The 16,616-nt window shown below is 42.5% G+C and overlaps 2 protein-coding genes across 9 annotated transcripts in view; one reads left to right on the top strand and one right to left on the bottom strand.

Annotated features, from left to right (window-relative positions):
• LOC104688987 (myosin VIIA and Rab interacting protein) overlaps positions 1 to 9,757 on the top strand; it is a 209,909-nt gene extending 200,152 nt beyond the window's left edge. For 7 of the 8 annotated variants that reach the window (XM_039549151.1, XM_039549148.1, XM_039549145.1 and 4 more), the window contains 5 exons: positions 2,846 to 3,007; positions 5,104 to 5,208; positions 5,299 to 5,359; positions 6,168 to 6,286; positions 6,935 to 9,757. In XM_039549151.1, the coding sequence (XP_039405085.1) occupies positions 2,846 to 3,007; positions 5,104 to 5,208; positions 5,299 to 5,359; positions 6,168 to 6,286; positions 6,935 to 6,967 (480 nt within the window). In that variant the 3' untranslated portion in view covers positions 6,968 to 9,757. The remainder of the gene's footprint in view (positions 1 to 2,845; positions 3,008 to 5,103; positions 5,209 to 5,298; positions 5,360 to 6,167; positions 6,287 to 6,934) is intronic. The other variant, XM_039549149.1, reaches the window with a different exon arrangement.
• A 1,248-nt stretch (positions 9,758 to 11,005) lies between these two features.
• PRLH (prolactin releasing hormone) lies at positions 11,006 to 16,306 on the bottom strand. Its single transcript, XM_010398805.2, has 3 exons — positions 16,206 to 16,306; positions 13,216 to 13,384; positions 11,006 to 11,652 (listed from the first exon to the last, which is right to left on the bottom strand). The coding sequence occupies exons 2-3, from the start codon at positions 13,361 to 13,363 to the stop codon at positions 11,474 to 11,476; spliced, it is 327 nt and encodes a 108-aa protein (XP_010397107.1). The 5' UTR covers positions 13,364 to 13,384; positions 16,206 to 16,306; the 3' UTR covers positions 11,006 to 11,473.
• Positions 16,307 to 16,616: the final 310 nt, after the last annotated feature.

Raw genomic sequence — 16,616 nt, 5'->3', positions numbered from 1 at the left:
CCTATGGCACTAAAAGCCAGTCCTGGCACCGGACTCTCTCTCTGAAATACTAAAGTGTTCTAGCTCCAAACACCACAGAATTCATCTGGTAGGAAAATGAATACGGAATAAAAATCCAAGTCCAGGCTGGACCACATCTTCAGAAGAACTAAGAAATTCTGCAAGACAGAGAGCAATTTGGGGAAATCTGCTCCCACTGGATTTTTTTTGGAGAACTGTGTTGTAAACTACCTAAGGTGCATGGGTTTTTTTCCCCAATTGCACTCTTCTGATCCCTCCCAGCAGTGTGGAGCTTTGGCATCTGTGGTTCTGTGGCCTCCAATCATTCATTTGGGCCAAGAATTTCTCACTGAGCAGACACTGGGCACAGAGGCAGAGCATTTCTTGCTTTGTCATCGCCCTCACTGCAGCATCTCTGGTTTATCTTCTCCCAGTTCTCTGCAGAATTCGCAAGATACCCAGCTCAGCCTTGCTGTGTCCCCACAGTATATCTTTCTCTGTCCCTCTGTCACAGGACATGAAGTAGGTGGCAAAAATTTCACAGTTTTAAGATTTCACCATTTCAGTCCATGGTAAAGAGCATTTAGAAATCCAGGAAACTATAACTTTTCCCATTGGAGTTGGGGCCATATTTACATGAGCCACAGGCTCTTTGCAGCAGCTTCTGCAAGAGGATTTGGGTGTTTATAAACACTTTGTTCATTTTTGTTCTCTCTAGCCTTTTGAGGACTGTGCATGCAGCAGTGTGGAGAACGTAGGGCCATCTGTAACAGCAAAATGTTGGGGTTTTGTGGAAGCTGTACATACCTAAATGATGGTCAAATAAGTCTCCACAATCTAAATGTGAATGTATGAATAAGGGCATCATTTAGGGGAGGCCTGCAAGGACACCATTGCTGTTTGGAAGTGTAACAATTGTTCAGGTAAAGAGAATATTCTTTAGAAAAATATTTTCTTCAGATCCAGCTGGAAAATGTTCATTAACATTTCACAAATGTAGGGGCTGATTGAGTTATGGAAAAATTGATGAACTTCCTTTCTCACATTTTTCAAAGTCACATTTTCTTGATATATATTTTTCACCTCTTCAAAGGACATCTTACTGTGCAGTTTTTTGCCACAGCACTTAAATGCATCTTTTCTTTAACTTTCTAAAGATGCTTCTGTTCAAAATGTCCTATTTCTTCTTTCTCTAAGCTTTTAGATGTGACAGGGAAATCTAAAAAAATCACCTTTTAATCTGAACTGGCTGTGGTATGTCATACTTAAAAAGTGTATCATTTAAACAAATGGAAGGAATAATTAAACCCCACAAAAACAGGAGCATTTCTATTTAAATCATCATGTTAACTTTATGGACCACCCGTGTCTCCAGGTACTTCAGCAAAGATGTTGCAACAGATCACTTACTTCTTCTAGGTATGTTTTTCAAAGATTTCATGCCTGCAGTTAGAATGTGTTCTTACAAGATGCAATTTGTATAGATGTAGTGATTTTGTTTCTTAGCAAAGTCACAAGCATGAAAAAAACCTATCTACAACTGACACAAAGAAAAAAGAAAACTATTGCAAGCAATTAAGAAACACTAATGAAGTAGAAAAATAATAAAAAGTAAACACATTTTGATTTGGCCATTCTCCACCATTTTGATCCATAAAGTCAGAATATTGCCATAAATTATTTTAATACCTCTTATGTCAAAGAGGTATGAATGATCCAGGAATTGTGGGCAGATATAATGACTGGAGTGGAAGACGTATAAAATGAAGGTATTGGCTCAAGGATCTGCTTCAGATCCTGTTTGCTTGTCCCTTGAACCATGGAGTCGCCACAGCCATGTTTACTTCATGCTGGGTTTGTAGCAACATGGTCTTTACTGCTATTACAATGGGGAAATCAGAATATATATTTCATTGCCACTGTGCTGTTACCAGCCTCATGGAAACAAGTCTCTTGGCTAACAAGTAAATAGGCAGAAAGTGCAGCATTTTCATGTGGTTCTGCACACTTTTAAGCACAGATGTCAAAAGCTAATGCTTGAAAATTACCCTTTTCTGTAAACCAGTGACCTCCATCCAGCTGTGTACCTTAGGGTGTTTTGTGAAATAAAAGAAACAATAAAACACAGTGTATCACTAATTACTGCTCTGAGGAGCTGAATGGGAAATGAAACCTTTAGCTGTATTTATAGATACCAGAGGTGGGCCAAAATAGTAAGAGTTGTTCATTTTTAGGGAAGAACTCTGAATTATAACATCAGTAATTCCCTCTTATGTAGCCCAAATAAGCCTGTTGATCCTCCACACGTTCACTCAAAGGCCCAGGAGGTGGGAAGGTTTTGCCTGTTGTATATTTGGGTGAGAGCAGGATGGGATGGAAAATCGTTATACATATAAGCACATTTACTCCATAGGAAGTTAATAACTATTTGCTGCTGAGCAGTTATGCATGCAGTTTTTACTGCCAGAAGGCATTTAAGTGGGTTTAAAGAAACACAGATTTATATGAAGCATAATCTGTTGACTTCCCTTTATGCGATTGAATATCAATAACAAAAAAGCCAACTTTTCAACTTTCTTCTTTGCCGATCAATCTGGAACAAATCTGGTTTGTACCATTGTAGCACCTATGAAATCTGTAATGCAGTCACCTTGTTCGTCCCTTCTCTTTGTGGATGTGTGTTTTTCCGATTATTTCCCCACAACTTTCATCTGCCAGGTAAATCTCCCTGTGGTAGGCTAGCAAGCCGGGAAGTTTGCAGGTATGATGGAAAATGCAGTCTGCTCAAACCTGCATGCCCACAAACCAGAAGCCACTGACACCTGTCCCTGCCTTGGCCCTGCAGGTGTACCTGACAGCCAGCACAGTGTATGGGCTGGAGGGGCAGCTGACCAACCTGGAAGATGCCGCACGCAAGATCAACAGTGTTACTGAGGAATCTGAGCTGGCCGATCTGGAGGATCAGGTGGCCACAGCAGCTGCCCAGGTTCATCATGCAGAGCTTCAGGTGAGGACAGCAGCTCCTCCCCATCTGCAGGTTTTGCACTGCCTTGCCTAACACCCACCTCAGCGTGCACACTTTGAATATTCTTTCGTACTGCCGTAGTCTGATGATCTAAGGATGCTGACAGCATCACACAAGCTGAGCAGAGCATAACTGAGCTGTGTAGCTCAGCCCAGCCAGATGTACTATATCTGTTTGTTTCTTCCCTCAGCTTGGTTTTGGACATGGGAGCGCAGCAGCCTCTTACTGCAATACTAATGCTGGACTGCTCCTTGCTGCCAAGCAGCTCCCATGGTGCGCTCTGTGTCATGTGTGTGGGCCTGGTCAGACTGCAAATAGTGTCTGAGGCAGTTTATCTAATCAGCAGCTTGTAAAGCACTTCCCAAAAGATGCCAGTGTTGGCAGCTTTCTACCAACAAAGGCCAATGGCAGCCAGAGGCTGAGGCAAGCACCTAGCCTAGGGCTTGCATGCCTGCCGTGGGATTTAGGTGCTAAGCAGCACATATCCGAGCCAAAGGCAAGAAATCTTGGGCACTGTGATCTAGCGGGCTCCAGAAAGGCTGGGGCTCAGAGCACGTTGTGATCTGGTGCTAAAAGCTGAACAAGATAACATTGCCAGAGCTCAAGGGGCTGACATGGCTTTCAGTTCACTGCCCAGTCTGTACCCAGCAAGACACCCTGACCTACCTGTGTCAGGGTTTAATGGGAAGTACCTGGTGATTTTACTCAGCGGAAGCATGCTCAACTCAGGACTGAGCAAAGATCTGAGAGCCTGACATGTCTCTGATGTCAGAAATGCATTGTTGCACTGATTAGTTAAAACCTTAGGTTTTAACTTTTATATTTTTCAAATTATGTACTGCTTAGTGTGTGACTCTGAAGTTTCTTGTAGCCTGGTAATTTCTGCTCTCTCGTGCTAGGTAGACATAACAAAACCTCTCTGGGCCTGCTCTCCAAGGACAGCCAGACCATCCTAGGCCCAAAAAGTATAAACCAAAGAGCCTCTAAGGGGGAGAAAGCTGAGGGGAATTACATCATTAAACTGAAGCTTTAATTGGAGAATTAATCCTGCTATGCAAATGAACCAAACCTATGAAAGTGTGAAGAACTTGTGACCTGTCGTCCATCTCGGGGTCCATCTTGGCAATGGCCTCTGGCCCCCAGGGGGTACCTTTGAAGGCCTTTCAAATAAATACCTACCTTATTCCCTTACTCCTGTCTTGTCTCTGTGTCTAGGAGGCCTCTCAAGGCATCAGCACTACTTGGCAAACTGGCAGTGGTGTTTTGTTGGCTTTAGTCATTATCTTAGAGTAAATCTGCTAATGGGGGTGACAGGGAGAAGGAAAGAGGCCTAAGCTATGCAAGGAAGCCAGTGGAAGATCTTCTGCAAAGTGAAGCCAATTGTGGTTTCAGGTGTCATTGTGAATCAGGAGCTGGGTTCTATGTCTGACTTCCCTGACTCTTCTTTCTCTTTGTCAACACTTGTTTCCACTACTCTCAATATCAGACTACTTTCCCCTGGCAATTTGTTTTCCATTCAGTATTTTTATATAGTCTGTGCCTGCATTTATGCATGCTTGTATTTAATATGCATATACATTTGCACTATAAATACTTATGATCAAATGTTTAGATTTTGTGACAGAGGATGTACTTTGTGTGTGTATTAAAATAATTTTGAGTTACGAAATGTGTCCCACAAAGTCATTCTTTGAATGTAGCCTTTTAAAAACACAGCTTGAATGAATTTGGGATTATGCAGCTAAAGGTAATTGGGAGATAGCAGATGCAGGTTTTCTGTGCTCCTTTCTTTTTTTCCTCAAAAGGAGTAAAATGTCTCTTCCTTGGAGTCACAAGGTAGGTTGGATTGTTCTTTTACTCCATCTTTACTAACAAATTAAGCCCCTTTTAATGTCAAGACTAAAGAATGCAGGAAAGTGTCAGAATTGCTGAAGAAGTTAGCCATCTGTTTATATTTTCTTATTAAAGAGGATTTTACTGGGGGAGGGTTATATTTTAGTAGTGGCATCCACAGTAATTTTAAAACTTCTTTTCCCCCCTCCCCATCTGTCTGTCTCTCTCTTTTATTTTCTTTGAAGATTTCAGATATTGAGAGCAGAATATCAGCTCTCACTGTTGCAGGCTTGAACGTGGCTCCCTGTGTTCGCCTGACAAGGAAACGGGATCAAAAGCAAACAAACCAGGTGCCAGAACATTATGTTCAAAAATACATTGGGGAAATCTTGCCTCTTTCTCTATAATGGAGTTGAGTAATGCATATGTGTTGTTTACAGATGCATACAATAGACACATCAAGACAGCAGAGGAGAAAACTTCCAGCTCCACCAATAAAAGGTGCGCTTGAATTGTTATACGAATTAGAGAGAGAGAGATGCTCTTTATAAGATTCAATATAATGTACAGGTTAGCAAAGTAGGGAAGAGTTTAAGTTATGAAATGAACAGAGAAAGACTAATAGACTGTCCCATCCTCCTCATTTTCCACGTACTTGCATTATGTAAAATACCCCTTTGTCACATTAAAAAGCATCACCACTTTCTCTTCAGTGAAAGTTGTGACAGTGACAAGTAAACAAGAGCAAAGGCAGAAGGCTGAGAAATGTTGAATACTTGAACCTGCAAGAGGGGTGCTGCTGCTCCAGCGTGGCTGGGGTTTACTTTGTGAGACCCAAGTGGTCATAGTGTTTTATTTACCAAAAGCCAGCTGCCGCCCTCCACAACCCACCACTTCTTTAATGTCTATATTTGCTGATTTCAGTCCATATGAAGTGGCTCAGCAATGTTCCTGGTATGTCAGACAATGGCTGTGAAATGTCTTTATAATATCAAGTGGGTTTTTTCTTTTATGATTTTTTGTGGATTTTTATTGGGGTTTTTTTAACTCTGCTGTGCGTTATCTCTGACAATTCTAGGGCTTGGTTCACTGCACTATTCTTTTGTAATTCCACTGATTGACATGGCCTCAAACTTTAATAAATTTGGAGTACCACAGCCTGCTGTTTTTAATTTAAATTAAATCCAGCTTTCCTCATACATCTTAGGGGAAGTTTTATCTCTCTAGAAGCTGTGACTCTTCAGAAGTATTTTTGTATCTGCTTCAATCTCTTACGTGAAAAATTTCTCCCCTTTTGTATTTTACCCAGGTGAAAAAATAGATAGTTCTCCAGTAACCACTGTCAGAACATTTAACAGAAACTTCATGCTTCAAGGATCTCTAACACAAAGAACTAAAGAAAGGAAAAGCACTGCCAAGGACTTAATGGTAAACAAATGTTTTCAAAACTCTGTTAAAAGCTGTTAAATAAAGAGATAGCACTATCTGTGTAGGCAGCTGTATTTCAGCATCTTCAGAAATCTTTTTTTTTTGATAGTATGAGGAACAAATATGACCAGGGTCCTGGAAGAAGTCTGATTATATACCATAGAATAGCAGCTCCTGAATTTCAGCCTGTGATAATGCAGCCTGGCTGCCAGGTCTCCAGGAATGTGTTACCCTTATTTTTTAAAGCATAAATAAATTTGTCATCCCCTGCATTTCAGACTTCTGAACCAGACCCTCACAGAACCTGCTGCACATTGTAACTTGGCAGGTGAGAGTCACCTTGAATTTCACTAATTGTTGAGAAATGTTCAAAGGTTACCTAAGTGGAATTTAAGGGGTAGATGGATCATACATTGGCTCTGCAGGGTTTGAACAAAGAGGCTTCACTCAGGACACCCAGAACAGCTGTCAGTCATTTCTTCTACAGCAGCCATAGCAGGATAAGGAAAAAGCTGGCTGTCCCAAAGCAGTCTGCCACAGGATATGTGGGAAATATGTGGGGAGGTGAGAAGGGCTGGCTCTGTTCTTCAGCAGGCTTGTTTAGTCCTTCACTCATGTTTTTCTCTTTCCTGTCCCTTTCTGTTCTAGGAACCTGCTATAGGATCTGCTGTGATGTACTAAACTTACACTTCCCTACTGCCAATAACACACTGCCTAAGGCTGTACACTTGAGTGCCTTTTCTTAACAGCCATTGTGTATGTCCAGCTGAAAATGGACCCTCAAGAACCCACAGAGCCTCAGTTATAGGGCTGCATTTGGATACCTCACTGAGAAAGCTGTCCAAGTCTTCAGCATTGTGGTCTGCTATAGGAAACTCTGCCTTAAAGTTCTCAGAGGACTCTAGACAGGATGCTGTGTTTCAAAAGCAAGGCTCCACATTTTAAGATGCACTTTTTCTCCCTATCGATTGTACTAAAGTATGTTGTCTTTAAACTGCAGTATGTTTTTGTACACTCAATCAATCATAATTATAGGCCAATTAATCTGCCAAAGCAGACCTGTGATCCTTATTTTCTGGCCTCTTACTATTCATGTGGGCATCTGTCTTGTCAAGCAATAAGAACAACTCCGTGCAGTGTGTGCTGCTTTTCAGCTGCTTGGAGGGAGAGGAGAATCTGTGTACCTCGCTCTGCCCCCAGGGAGTCAATGGAGGTCTTGGGAGGGTTGGTAGGAGGAGGAAGACTTCTCTGTTCACTGAGAATACATTTCTCAGATTGAATGTTCCACCTCCAGAGCTAGGGATACTGCTCTAGGCAGCAGGGGTGTCATGCTGAATCAGAAACTGGTGGCCACGCATGTGGACCAGATGTCTGCTGACTTATGATCCCAGTGTCTGGAAACGTCTGAACAGTGTTAAAGAAACCAACACCTTCGTATGTGTCGTTCTTCTTGGCAGCATTGTCCACTTGGTGGTGACCAGCCATGCTGTAGTTCAGAATAAATTCTGTCCAAACCTTTAATATTGGAAAAAGGAAGTGAAAGCATTGGGGATGAGATCTCTGCTGACTGACTAGTAGTTGTAGGGTGGCTGCAGCTTGCAAGAGATTCCTTTCTGACATTCACTGGTGTTTCTGAGAAGAAGGCAAATATAGCCCAGACATCAGTTCCTATACTAGTCTGGAGTCCCCAGAGAATAGCTGGGGCCTGTTGCTGGTGCCACATGCACCCCTCTACCACTGGACCACTCTGAATTGGATTGTGAATAGAAATATTCCTTCTTTCATTTCTTGAGACCGTTAACAGGTGAGTCAAACTACAAGGCCCTTCGGCAGATGCCCAGGAGGGAGGATGCTGCTTACAGGGTGTCCCTCTCACCCTTTCGTGGGAGAACATTGCCAATTTGTGGTATTTTTTTGCTCTGAAGAATACAAAGAAGGTAGTCAGAGGAGGTGATAAGCCAGTGAATCCCTTACCTTCCCCACCAGTTGCAGAGCAGGTACCCAAGTGCAGATGGGGTTGATGTGAAATGTGCTATAAAAGAAGGCATGGGCTGGCAAGTTCCCCCTCAGCATTAAGGAGTGGTGAGCTCTCCCAAGAGCTGTGGGTGCCAGGAAGGAGGGGAATTCCCTCTTTCCCTGGGCTCCTAGTGAACACCCATGAGCAGAGTGCCACACATTACCTGCCATGCAGCAGGAAAGCAGTTCCCTGGGACACCAGGCCATGAAATGTCTGTGGTTGGGCAAATACAAGCAAAACAGGGCAACTTTCCTGACTTGGCTGGATTTAGGGGCGTGAGTGGGGAAGACAAGGAATGGCTGGATAGGTTGATTGGAACAACAGCGCCAGTTGCAAATCTGCCATCCACATTTGACATCTAGCTTGTCAGTCCTCTGATGTCCAGCTGCATGTGAGGAAACCTTGGAATAAATAAAACCATCTTCCCACTTGTAAGTGTCACTCCATCCCTTCAAAGAATTTCCATCTGCCCAAGATCTGACCCAATGTGTTGGGTGAAAATTTCTGGGTGAAATTAGGCCTTCTTTTACTCTCACACAATACTAATTCTCTGAAATTGGTTTGCACAGATGTGAGGGAAGAATTTGGCCCACTCTGTTTAATATATAAATATATATATAAAACAAATAGATTTTATTTATATATGCAATCCAGTAAAGGAGATTAAACAGAGTAGGATGCCTAGTAATTTTTTTTTGTTACTCAGTTTCCTCCTCCATTGACTGTTCTTGTGTATGTATACAATACATTCCCAGGTTCTGGTTTATGCAGGTATGTGTGTTATCAAATGTCATTAATGGTGGTTGGTCTGCATATTCGTCTAATAAATAATAACTAATATTGTGTATGTAATATCAATACAGAAATGACTAATTTTAATAGAATAACTCTTTGGCTTTTTGTTCTGTTAGTGTGATTTAAACAAGCCAACAAAGTTTGGAGTAGGTTGTTTTCCTTAAGAGGCATGAAAAGCAACTATTATCGTGTTACAATGTTAAAATATTCAGTCTTCTTTGACAGACAAATGTGTACTGTGTAGGCATTGCAAAAAAAAAAAAAAACCTTAAAAAAAATCCCACCTGCTCTAAGGCATTTGAATTTTTACAAATGTTTATTGTGCCAAATACGTGCAAAGATATAATTTACTGTTTTAAAAAAAATCATAAAAGCATATGTTATAGCATACAAAGAATTATTTTGTCATCAAGTGATTTCAATCTTTAGTGTTAATATTTATATTTAGATTAATTTTTATAAATGAAGATATTTTAATGGGTAAAATGAAGACTATATGACCTATTTGATGAAGTCTGAGTGAATATTAAGCTTGCCTTGCTGTTGTTATCTGCATACTCACCAAGAATTATTGTCAAGAGAAATTATAAAAGAGTAAAAGCGATTTATGAAAAGAATGCCTTTTCAATTACTTGATTCATAAAGAAAACCAAAAAGTTCTTCTCTGTTGTTTGGATTTGTGTGCACTTTGGCCAAGAAGCGTGCAGAACCCACAGCCACACACAGTGCTGATGCACTGCCTGTCCACGAGTGACACCATCACACCCAGGACATGGGCATCTCCACAGAAGTGCCGGGGTTTGCCGAGGGCAAGGGGGCACGCCAGGTTCACACCTCCTCCTCTCGGATTGGGGTCGGAGGAATCCTGTTAGGAACATTGGATGCTGTTCTTCAAACCATCGAGTCTGTTGGGTGAAATACCATCTCAAGCACAGTTTCTCAGGCAGAATTTCTTGATCTCTCTCTGGGATTGCTACAAAAACTGAGCAAGAACCCTGCCGATAACCTTGGTCTCACACTTCCTAGCAATGAATGCCAATCAAAATATTTATCAGCATATCTTCTCCACCATTAAAGCATTCAGTAAAATTAGTATGTTTTAAGTAACACTTTGGGTTAACAGCTTTCTTGTATTATAAATGGTAGTAACTCCCTTATTATAGTAAAAACCCATCCCTTGCTGACAGTCCGTTTGCAAAAAGAGAAAGAAGGATTAAAATGTCTGCAATGGTTAATTCAACCATTATTCAATTTTAGTAGTAATTCTCACAAAGCACAACTAGAAGTGGAAGGCCATTCAAGTTTATCCTTTGCAGAATGATTTATGACCTGGATTTAACCATCTGTTATTACCTAAATTGTAAATTATCTTTTTTGGATATAGATCATAGATTAAACTCTATTATTCCTCCTAACAGTTATTAATCAAGATGAAACACATTGTAAGTAACACTTCTTACAAAAGTAACACAACAGAGTTATATTAACATGAATAAATATGGGTATTGAGCTGTATCTTCAGGCTTATTGATGTGGACTAATGTAGTCGATGATACATGGCTTGTGATCCTCAAAGAGTGAGTTTAGCTTGCTCAGACAGTGTACTTGGAAATAAAGACATTGTTTTAAAGGGAATCAACTCATTCAGGCCCTTTCCCCTTTTGCATAATGGTGCATGGTTATATGCAGTAGGCACAAAACTACTCCAAGAAGTTCAATTAGCCAATTGTTTTTTTCTTCAGCAGGGAGAAAATACTTATCTTTGATAGGAGCTCCTCTTTGTTCATTAATATCCCTCCAGCAGTACAGGATGAATCATGAAGGGCCAGTGGGTACTTCAGAAGGGAGACATCCTTAGGAGTGGATGTTAACAATCTCTATAAAAGCTACACACAGAGAACCAGCATTTCATGCCATTAATGCCGGTACATTAAAAATTGGTAAGAGCCTTTTGTCTTTCTTCCAACCATTGCTTTTTATTTTTACATATTAACAGCCATTGACCTTGAAATATGACAGGAGGGTTTAAATGTAAATGATACATTTAACACTGCAGAGTTTAAATCCCAGCCCAAATGCTGTGTAGGTTTTGGATAAACCTAACAGTGAACCTAGCAGCGAACAGGATCAGGAGACTGATGGGGATGCACAATGAAGAAACATTTTTATAAGCTGTGGTGGCACTCAGTGCTAGTGTCCATGCATTGTCTTTTACCTGCACCCTGAACATGTTTCTTTTTGAAGGTACTTGCACGAGAAGCAGAAAAGAAGAGCAGCGTGGGATTGCTAGGCAAAAGCAGAACTGTAGGTCTGAGGTGCAGGGGAGGGCACAATTCAAAAAACAGAGGTTGAATTGCCACCTTGGGGAACAGAAATCACCAGTCATTGTCCTCTGTGTCCAATAATTTTTGCTCCCACAAAGCATTCAAGATGAAATCCAGGTGTCTGCTCACAGGCCTCAGGCTGCCATGGCTGCTTCTCAGCTGCCTCTTCCCGAAGCGACCGATGGGGCGAACACCACGGCCCACATACCAAAAAGGGTCGATCTCAGGACCTGCAATTCAAAGCAGTCAGTGAGGATGTACCACTGCACTTGGAGGCAGCGTTTTCTCAACATCTTGAGGATGTTAGACAGCTTACTTGTAGCCCATGGGGAAAAAAAGGGAAAGGCCACAGCCAGACACACAGCTTACTGGTGCTTTTGAGGGTTACTTTCCATGTATAGAGCCCAAAGGAAGAAGATTCAGATGCAAAATTAATTTTCATCCATCTGGGATGCAACCTGCATTTCTAACATAAGCCAAAGGGCCCATCAAAATTTTCTGCAGTAGGTACCAGGTACACTATTTCTACAGGCTAACAAATCCACTGGATTGCAGAGGGGGTTCCTACATGAGAGGTAAACACGAAAAGTTAATTCTTGTTCACTTAGGAAGTTGTTTTCATGGATGACTTTTTTTTCTTTTAAACCTCTGACACATTACTTATTTTGGGTTCTAGTGCAGTTTTGGAGCAGGTGTGGGGAGGAGTTATAGTTGTATTAAAAGACTGTAATATTAAAAAGAATATTTTAAAATATTAAAGACTGTATATTTAAAGATATAGCAGCAGGGAAATTCTAAAACATGCTGGAGATTATGCCACCCTAAGGAAATGCCAAATTGTTCCAGAGCTAGACAACTGTCAAGAGCAGGAATAAATTACAATTTAAGTGCATTATATATCATCCCAGACACATGAAAGTCTTAGTCAAGGCAGCAGGATTTTCCCCTGTGAATTTTGATGCTTGAACAGAGAAAAAAATCCCTTTGCCTTTAAATTTCTCCGTATATACATCTTTTAAATCTTTCAGTACAGTGTTTAACAGCCTTCCTGCTCAACAAGACCCAAGAAACTTCCTTGTTTTTCACCTGTCTACCTAAAACCTGAGGTTCCCAACATCTCTAGTCCTCTTTAATGGGGAGCCCAGACACCTTACTCTCCACAACCCCTCTCTTCTACTCCACCTACAATTATCAGCCTATGCTCCTTGGGGGAAGATGAGATTTCTTGATAAGATTTTCTGAAAAATCTTTAGGACTGTGTGCTAGTTTTAACTTGGGATACATGGTATCACCCTCACCTGGCTACCCTCGGTTCTTCTCAGCATCTCTGGAGATAGATACTTTAACCACTTGTATTTGGACTTTCAGACAGCTCACAGTCCCAGACAGAATTGAAGATGTCTGTAACATGAACTTAAGCTTCTGGCCCTTGCTTTCTATTTATTATATAGAAGTAGTTGTGTAGGTCTACAGAACACAGCTGAAAATTTGGTGCTTAAATATTTGATGTATATCACTTTACATTTTCTTGTCTATCCTCTGCACATTAGTGTCTTCTCTGATATTTATCAAAAATAACGCTATTTGCCTTGGCTAATTAAGGGCTGTGAGAAGGACATGAGGTTCTGTATATGTACTGACAAGTGCAAATGGAAGCACAGGGCCTCACACCAAGGTTTCACCATAGAAACACCTGCATGATTTGCTGTTGAACTTTGCCTGACAGCCCAGCCCTGATCCCTCAGTGCAGCAGAGACTGTGGGGTCACCATGTCAGGTGAGAATCATACTTACTTCTGTTGTCTATCTGATGCTTAAATGGCCTGCTCTGTCCCGAAGCAAAGCTGAGCGACACCAAGAGCATCAGGACATAGACAGTGACCAGCTTTAAGTGGTTTGGGGACCACTGGGCACGTGGTGTCCAGGAGATTGGATGCCACATGGCAGAGCAGTGGTGGGAAGGCTGTAAGGAGAAGAGTGAACATGGGGAACACATGTGAGTTAAAGCTCTCAAGGTGAAGGAATGTGTCAACTGTAATGGTATGTTCCTGCCCATCAGATCCATTTCATGCTCTTAAGTTCTGTGGAACACTGATGCTGGGGATGTCCTGGGCATTTCTCTTTGAAGGCAAAGGCTATGAAGTGGGCCATCTACTGAGATAAAAACTGGAGACTTTTTCTCTTCAGCAGTGAAAGCCTTCACAGGACACACAAGTCCTGGCCCTGAGCCCACTGCTGATTCTGTATGCCTCTCTGTATGACCACGGGCATTGGCCCCCAAAGTGTGTTTTAGCCACTACCACCAGCATACTTTCCTTGCTTGTAAAATGTGTCTAAAATTTGTGTTTTACACACTCTTTTTACAACTAAATGCATTTCAATATGAATGTCAATGCTCCTCCTGTGCCATCACACTGGTTTTTTGCCAGTGTGCAAAGTTACAATTTCCAGTTACAGTTTCCACTGGTATGTCCCAGTCCTGTAAAGGCACCCAGATACCACAGAATGAGAAATCCCTCCCAATTCCCACAGGATAGGCTGGGCAGAACAGAAGGTGTTGAGCTGGGAAAATTGCATCCAGGAAGGGGAGGGAGCCAGGCTCTGGTTACCACTGTCTCCGGCATTTTGTACAAGCTTCCTCTCAGCAGCTCTCCCAGCTGTCATGCCAGGATAGTCTGTCTTGTGACATGCAAGGTCTGTCTCCACATCTGACATCCTGGAGCCTCTCTCTATAGAGCAGGAGCCTATTTGCTTAAGCATCATGTAAGTGATACAGATAGGCACAGAGGCTGTAGGAAATCCTCTCAGCTGTGCCTATACAGAGGCTTCTCTTTGTGTATATGCAGAATTTTTCCCCAGTTGCTGCCAAAATCTTAGCCTGCCTTCAGTACAGGCAGAGCAGGAATGAAAATATTTGATGCAAGATGCTTCCAAACACACCAAACAGGCAACACAGCAAAAACACATGAAGAAGTTGAGTGTGTGTTTCACAAAAATGTAGTCAAAAGCTCCTTCGCCCCTAGTATTCAGTGAATGTTTCTCAAGGGCTTTTTCCCACACTGACGGTTGCTTACCAGGCAGCTTAGAGGAAAGTGATTTTAACTCATGATTTCAGAACTTCAGATTAACTTTTTCTAACTTGAATATCTCATGACAATCAGGACTAAATTATCTTAGTATGTAGAACCACATGGGATGGATTCTGCCTTCAGTTTCAGCTGGGGTACCTCGCCTGTTGCTCCATTTTTAGCAAAACCTTAGGTTCAGTGAGACAAAAAGAAGGTGTTTTGAGGCATCTCTCTGGTGTGTTTACAGGGCTGCTGATAGGTTTTCCAGGTTACTTGTTCCCTGGTTTTGTGTCTTGGGTTTTTTTTGGGAACCGAGTTACAGAAAGAAAGAGCTTGCCTTCAGTTCATTGTTGATGAAAGACAAAAACACAGGGAAAAGCTTTTAGCACACACTTTTTCCTAAGCACTGCTGTGTCTCAGTACCCACCAGCTGGTCCTGTGCCTGAATCAGCCACTGCAGCCACTTTATATAGCATTGATATGTATTGAACTTTTTGTTCATACCTTGTCTTGGCTAGTGTTTCTGTGAAGAACAGTGCTCCCACTGCTCCTCAATAAGTAACATGCCACCCCTAAATAATCAGGGGGCTCAGCATCTCTAATGCTCCCTAATTTTTCCTACACCTAATTGTCACACCACTGTTTATATGGTACTGTTTATGAGGTGCTGCTCTGAGCATTTCTAACACCCAGCACCATCTTGTGACTAAGCAAAAAGCCTGGTTACCCACGCACAAGAGTCGTGTGGCTGAGAGATGGTCTGTGATCTCCTCAGGTCCAGACCTACCTTAACCCATAAACCTGCAGATTTCTTCCAAAAGGAAAATTGGAAAAAAACAAGACCTCACAGAGTCAAGCTGTGTGCCTCCATTTTCAACTATTAAATAATCATAAAAATTTTAAAAACTGACTAGTTGCAACAAAACTTGACACAATGAAAAGTTTCAGGAATAATTTTGCTCCTGGAGGTCAGCAAAATTCAGTGCCACTGTCATTTGATCAACTTGCCACTTCTGCTTGGTGCCCAAGCATAGTCTTTAAATTTTGGCTGAGCAACATCTGTGCAGCAGTCTGGCAACTTTAATCGACATGAGAGGGGAAAGTTAAAACCACAAATGAAGTTACAGTGAAGCAGCAGTATCACAACTTGCCATGGGTCTGTCTCACAAGGAGTCAGGGACAAGCCTGGCTCTCCCTCTGGGCACACAGGGGCTCTTATCATACCAAACCCAAGCTCTGCTTCGGATCCATCAGCTACAACCCTACCACGGTTGTCCTCGGAAGACAAGGTGCTATTAACTCTTTACACCCTACACCAGCATCTTCCTTGAGATCAGCGGCTGTGTACACCCCCTGCGACGCAAACGTGAAAAGCCCTCCTGTTCGAAAGCAGCGTTGGAAGCACCACCGAGGGATAAAACCCCAAGCAAGCGCAGGCCCGGAACCAGGCTCGTTTCAGCGCCGAGAGCCAGGAGAGGTGCAGGCAGTGCTGCGGAGTCCTGCCTGTGCTCTCCCCGCAGGGCACAGCTCTGCCCGCGGGGTCAGACACCCTGCCTCGCCACGGTCTGCTTCGCTAACAAAAACTGGGTCAAAGTTACTGAGCACAGGGCACAGCTCTGTATGTTAACGTTTTGGGCTAAAGCCCAAAAAGAAAAAAGGAAATTCAGCAAGAAATAACCTGGACAAGAGCTGAAGCAGGTAGGGGAAGGCACTCACCTGTGTGCACCAAAGCTGCTTCTCAGGTAGTCGCTGCTCCAAGCAGGGCAGCTGATGGGGGCATGTGCCTTTTATACTGGAGGGAAGTGGACTTGAAGCAGGGAGGGGGAGTCAAGAGGTGGGCCAGCAGGACGTCAGCAGTACTAGTGAGTAGGATTTAAATTTACAAAAGGAGGAGTAGGAGAACAGAGGCTCTATTAGAAAGCCATTGATCAGGGAAGGAGGCTGGGAGCAGGAGTTGAGGACAGCACCAGGGGATTTTGGGGGGGGCATGGCAAGACACATGACTGAGGCCCCCAGACCCACCAGGAAGAGAGCAGAGGGAAGGGGGCTGCTGCCATGCCCCTATGAGTGGGGGGGCACAGACAGACGGGAGCAGCTACACTTTCTGCAAAGGAGAGCCAAGCTCTC

The sequence above is a fragment of the Corvus cornix genome, chromosome 2 (genome assembly GCF_000738735.6).
Source record: "Corvus cornix cornix isolate S_Up_H32 chromosome 2, ASM73873v5, whole genome shotgun sequence".
Lineage (NCBI taxonomy): Eukaryota > Metazoa > Chordata > Aves > Passeriformes > Corvidae > Corvus > Corvus cornix.
This window is presented reverse-complemented; position numbering and strand designations above follow the sequence as displayed.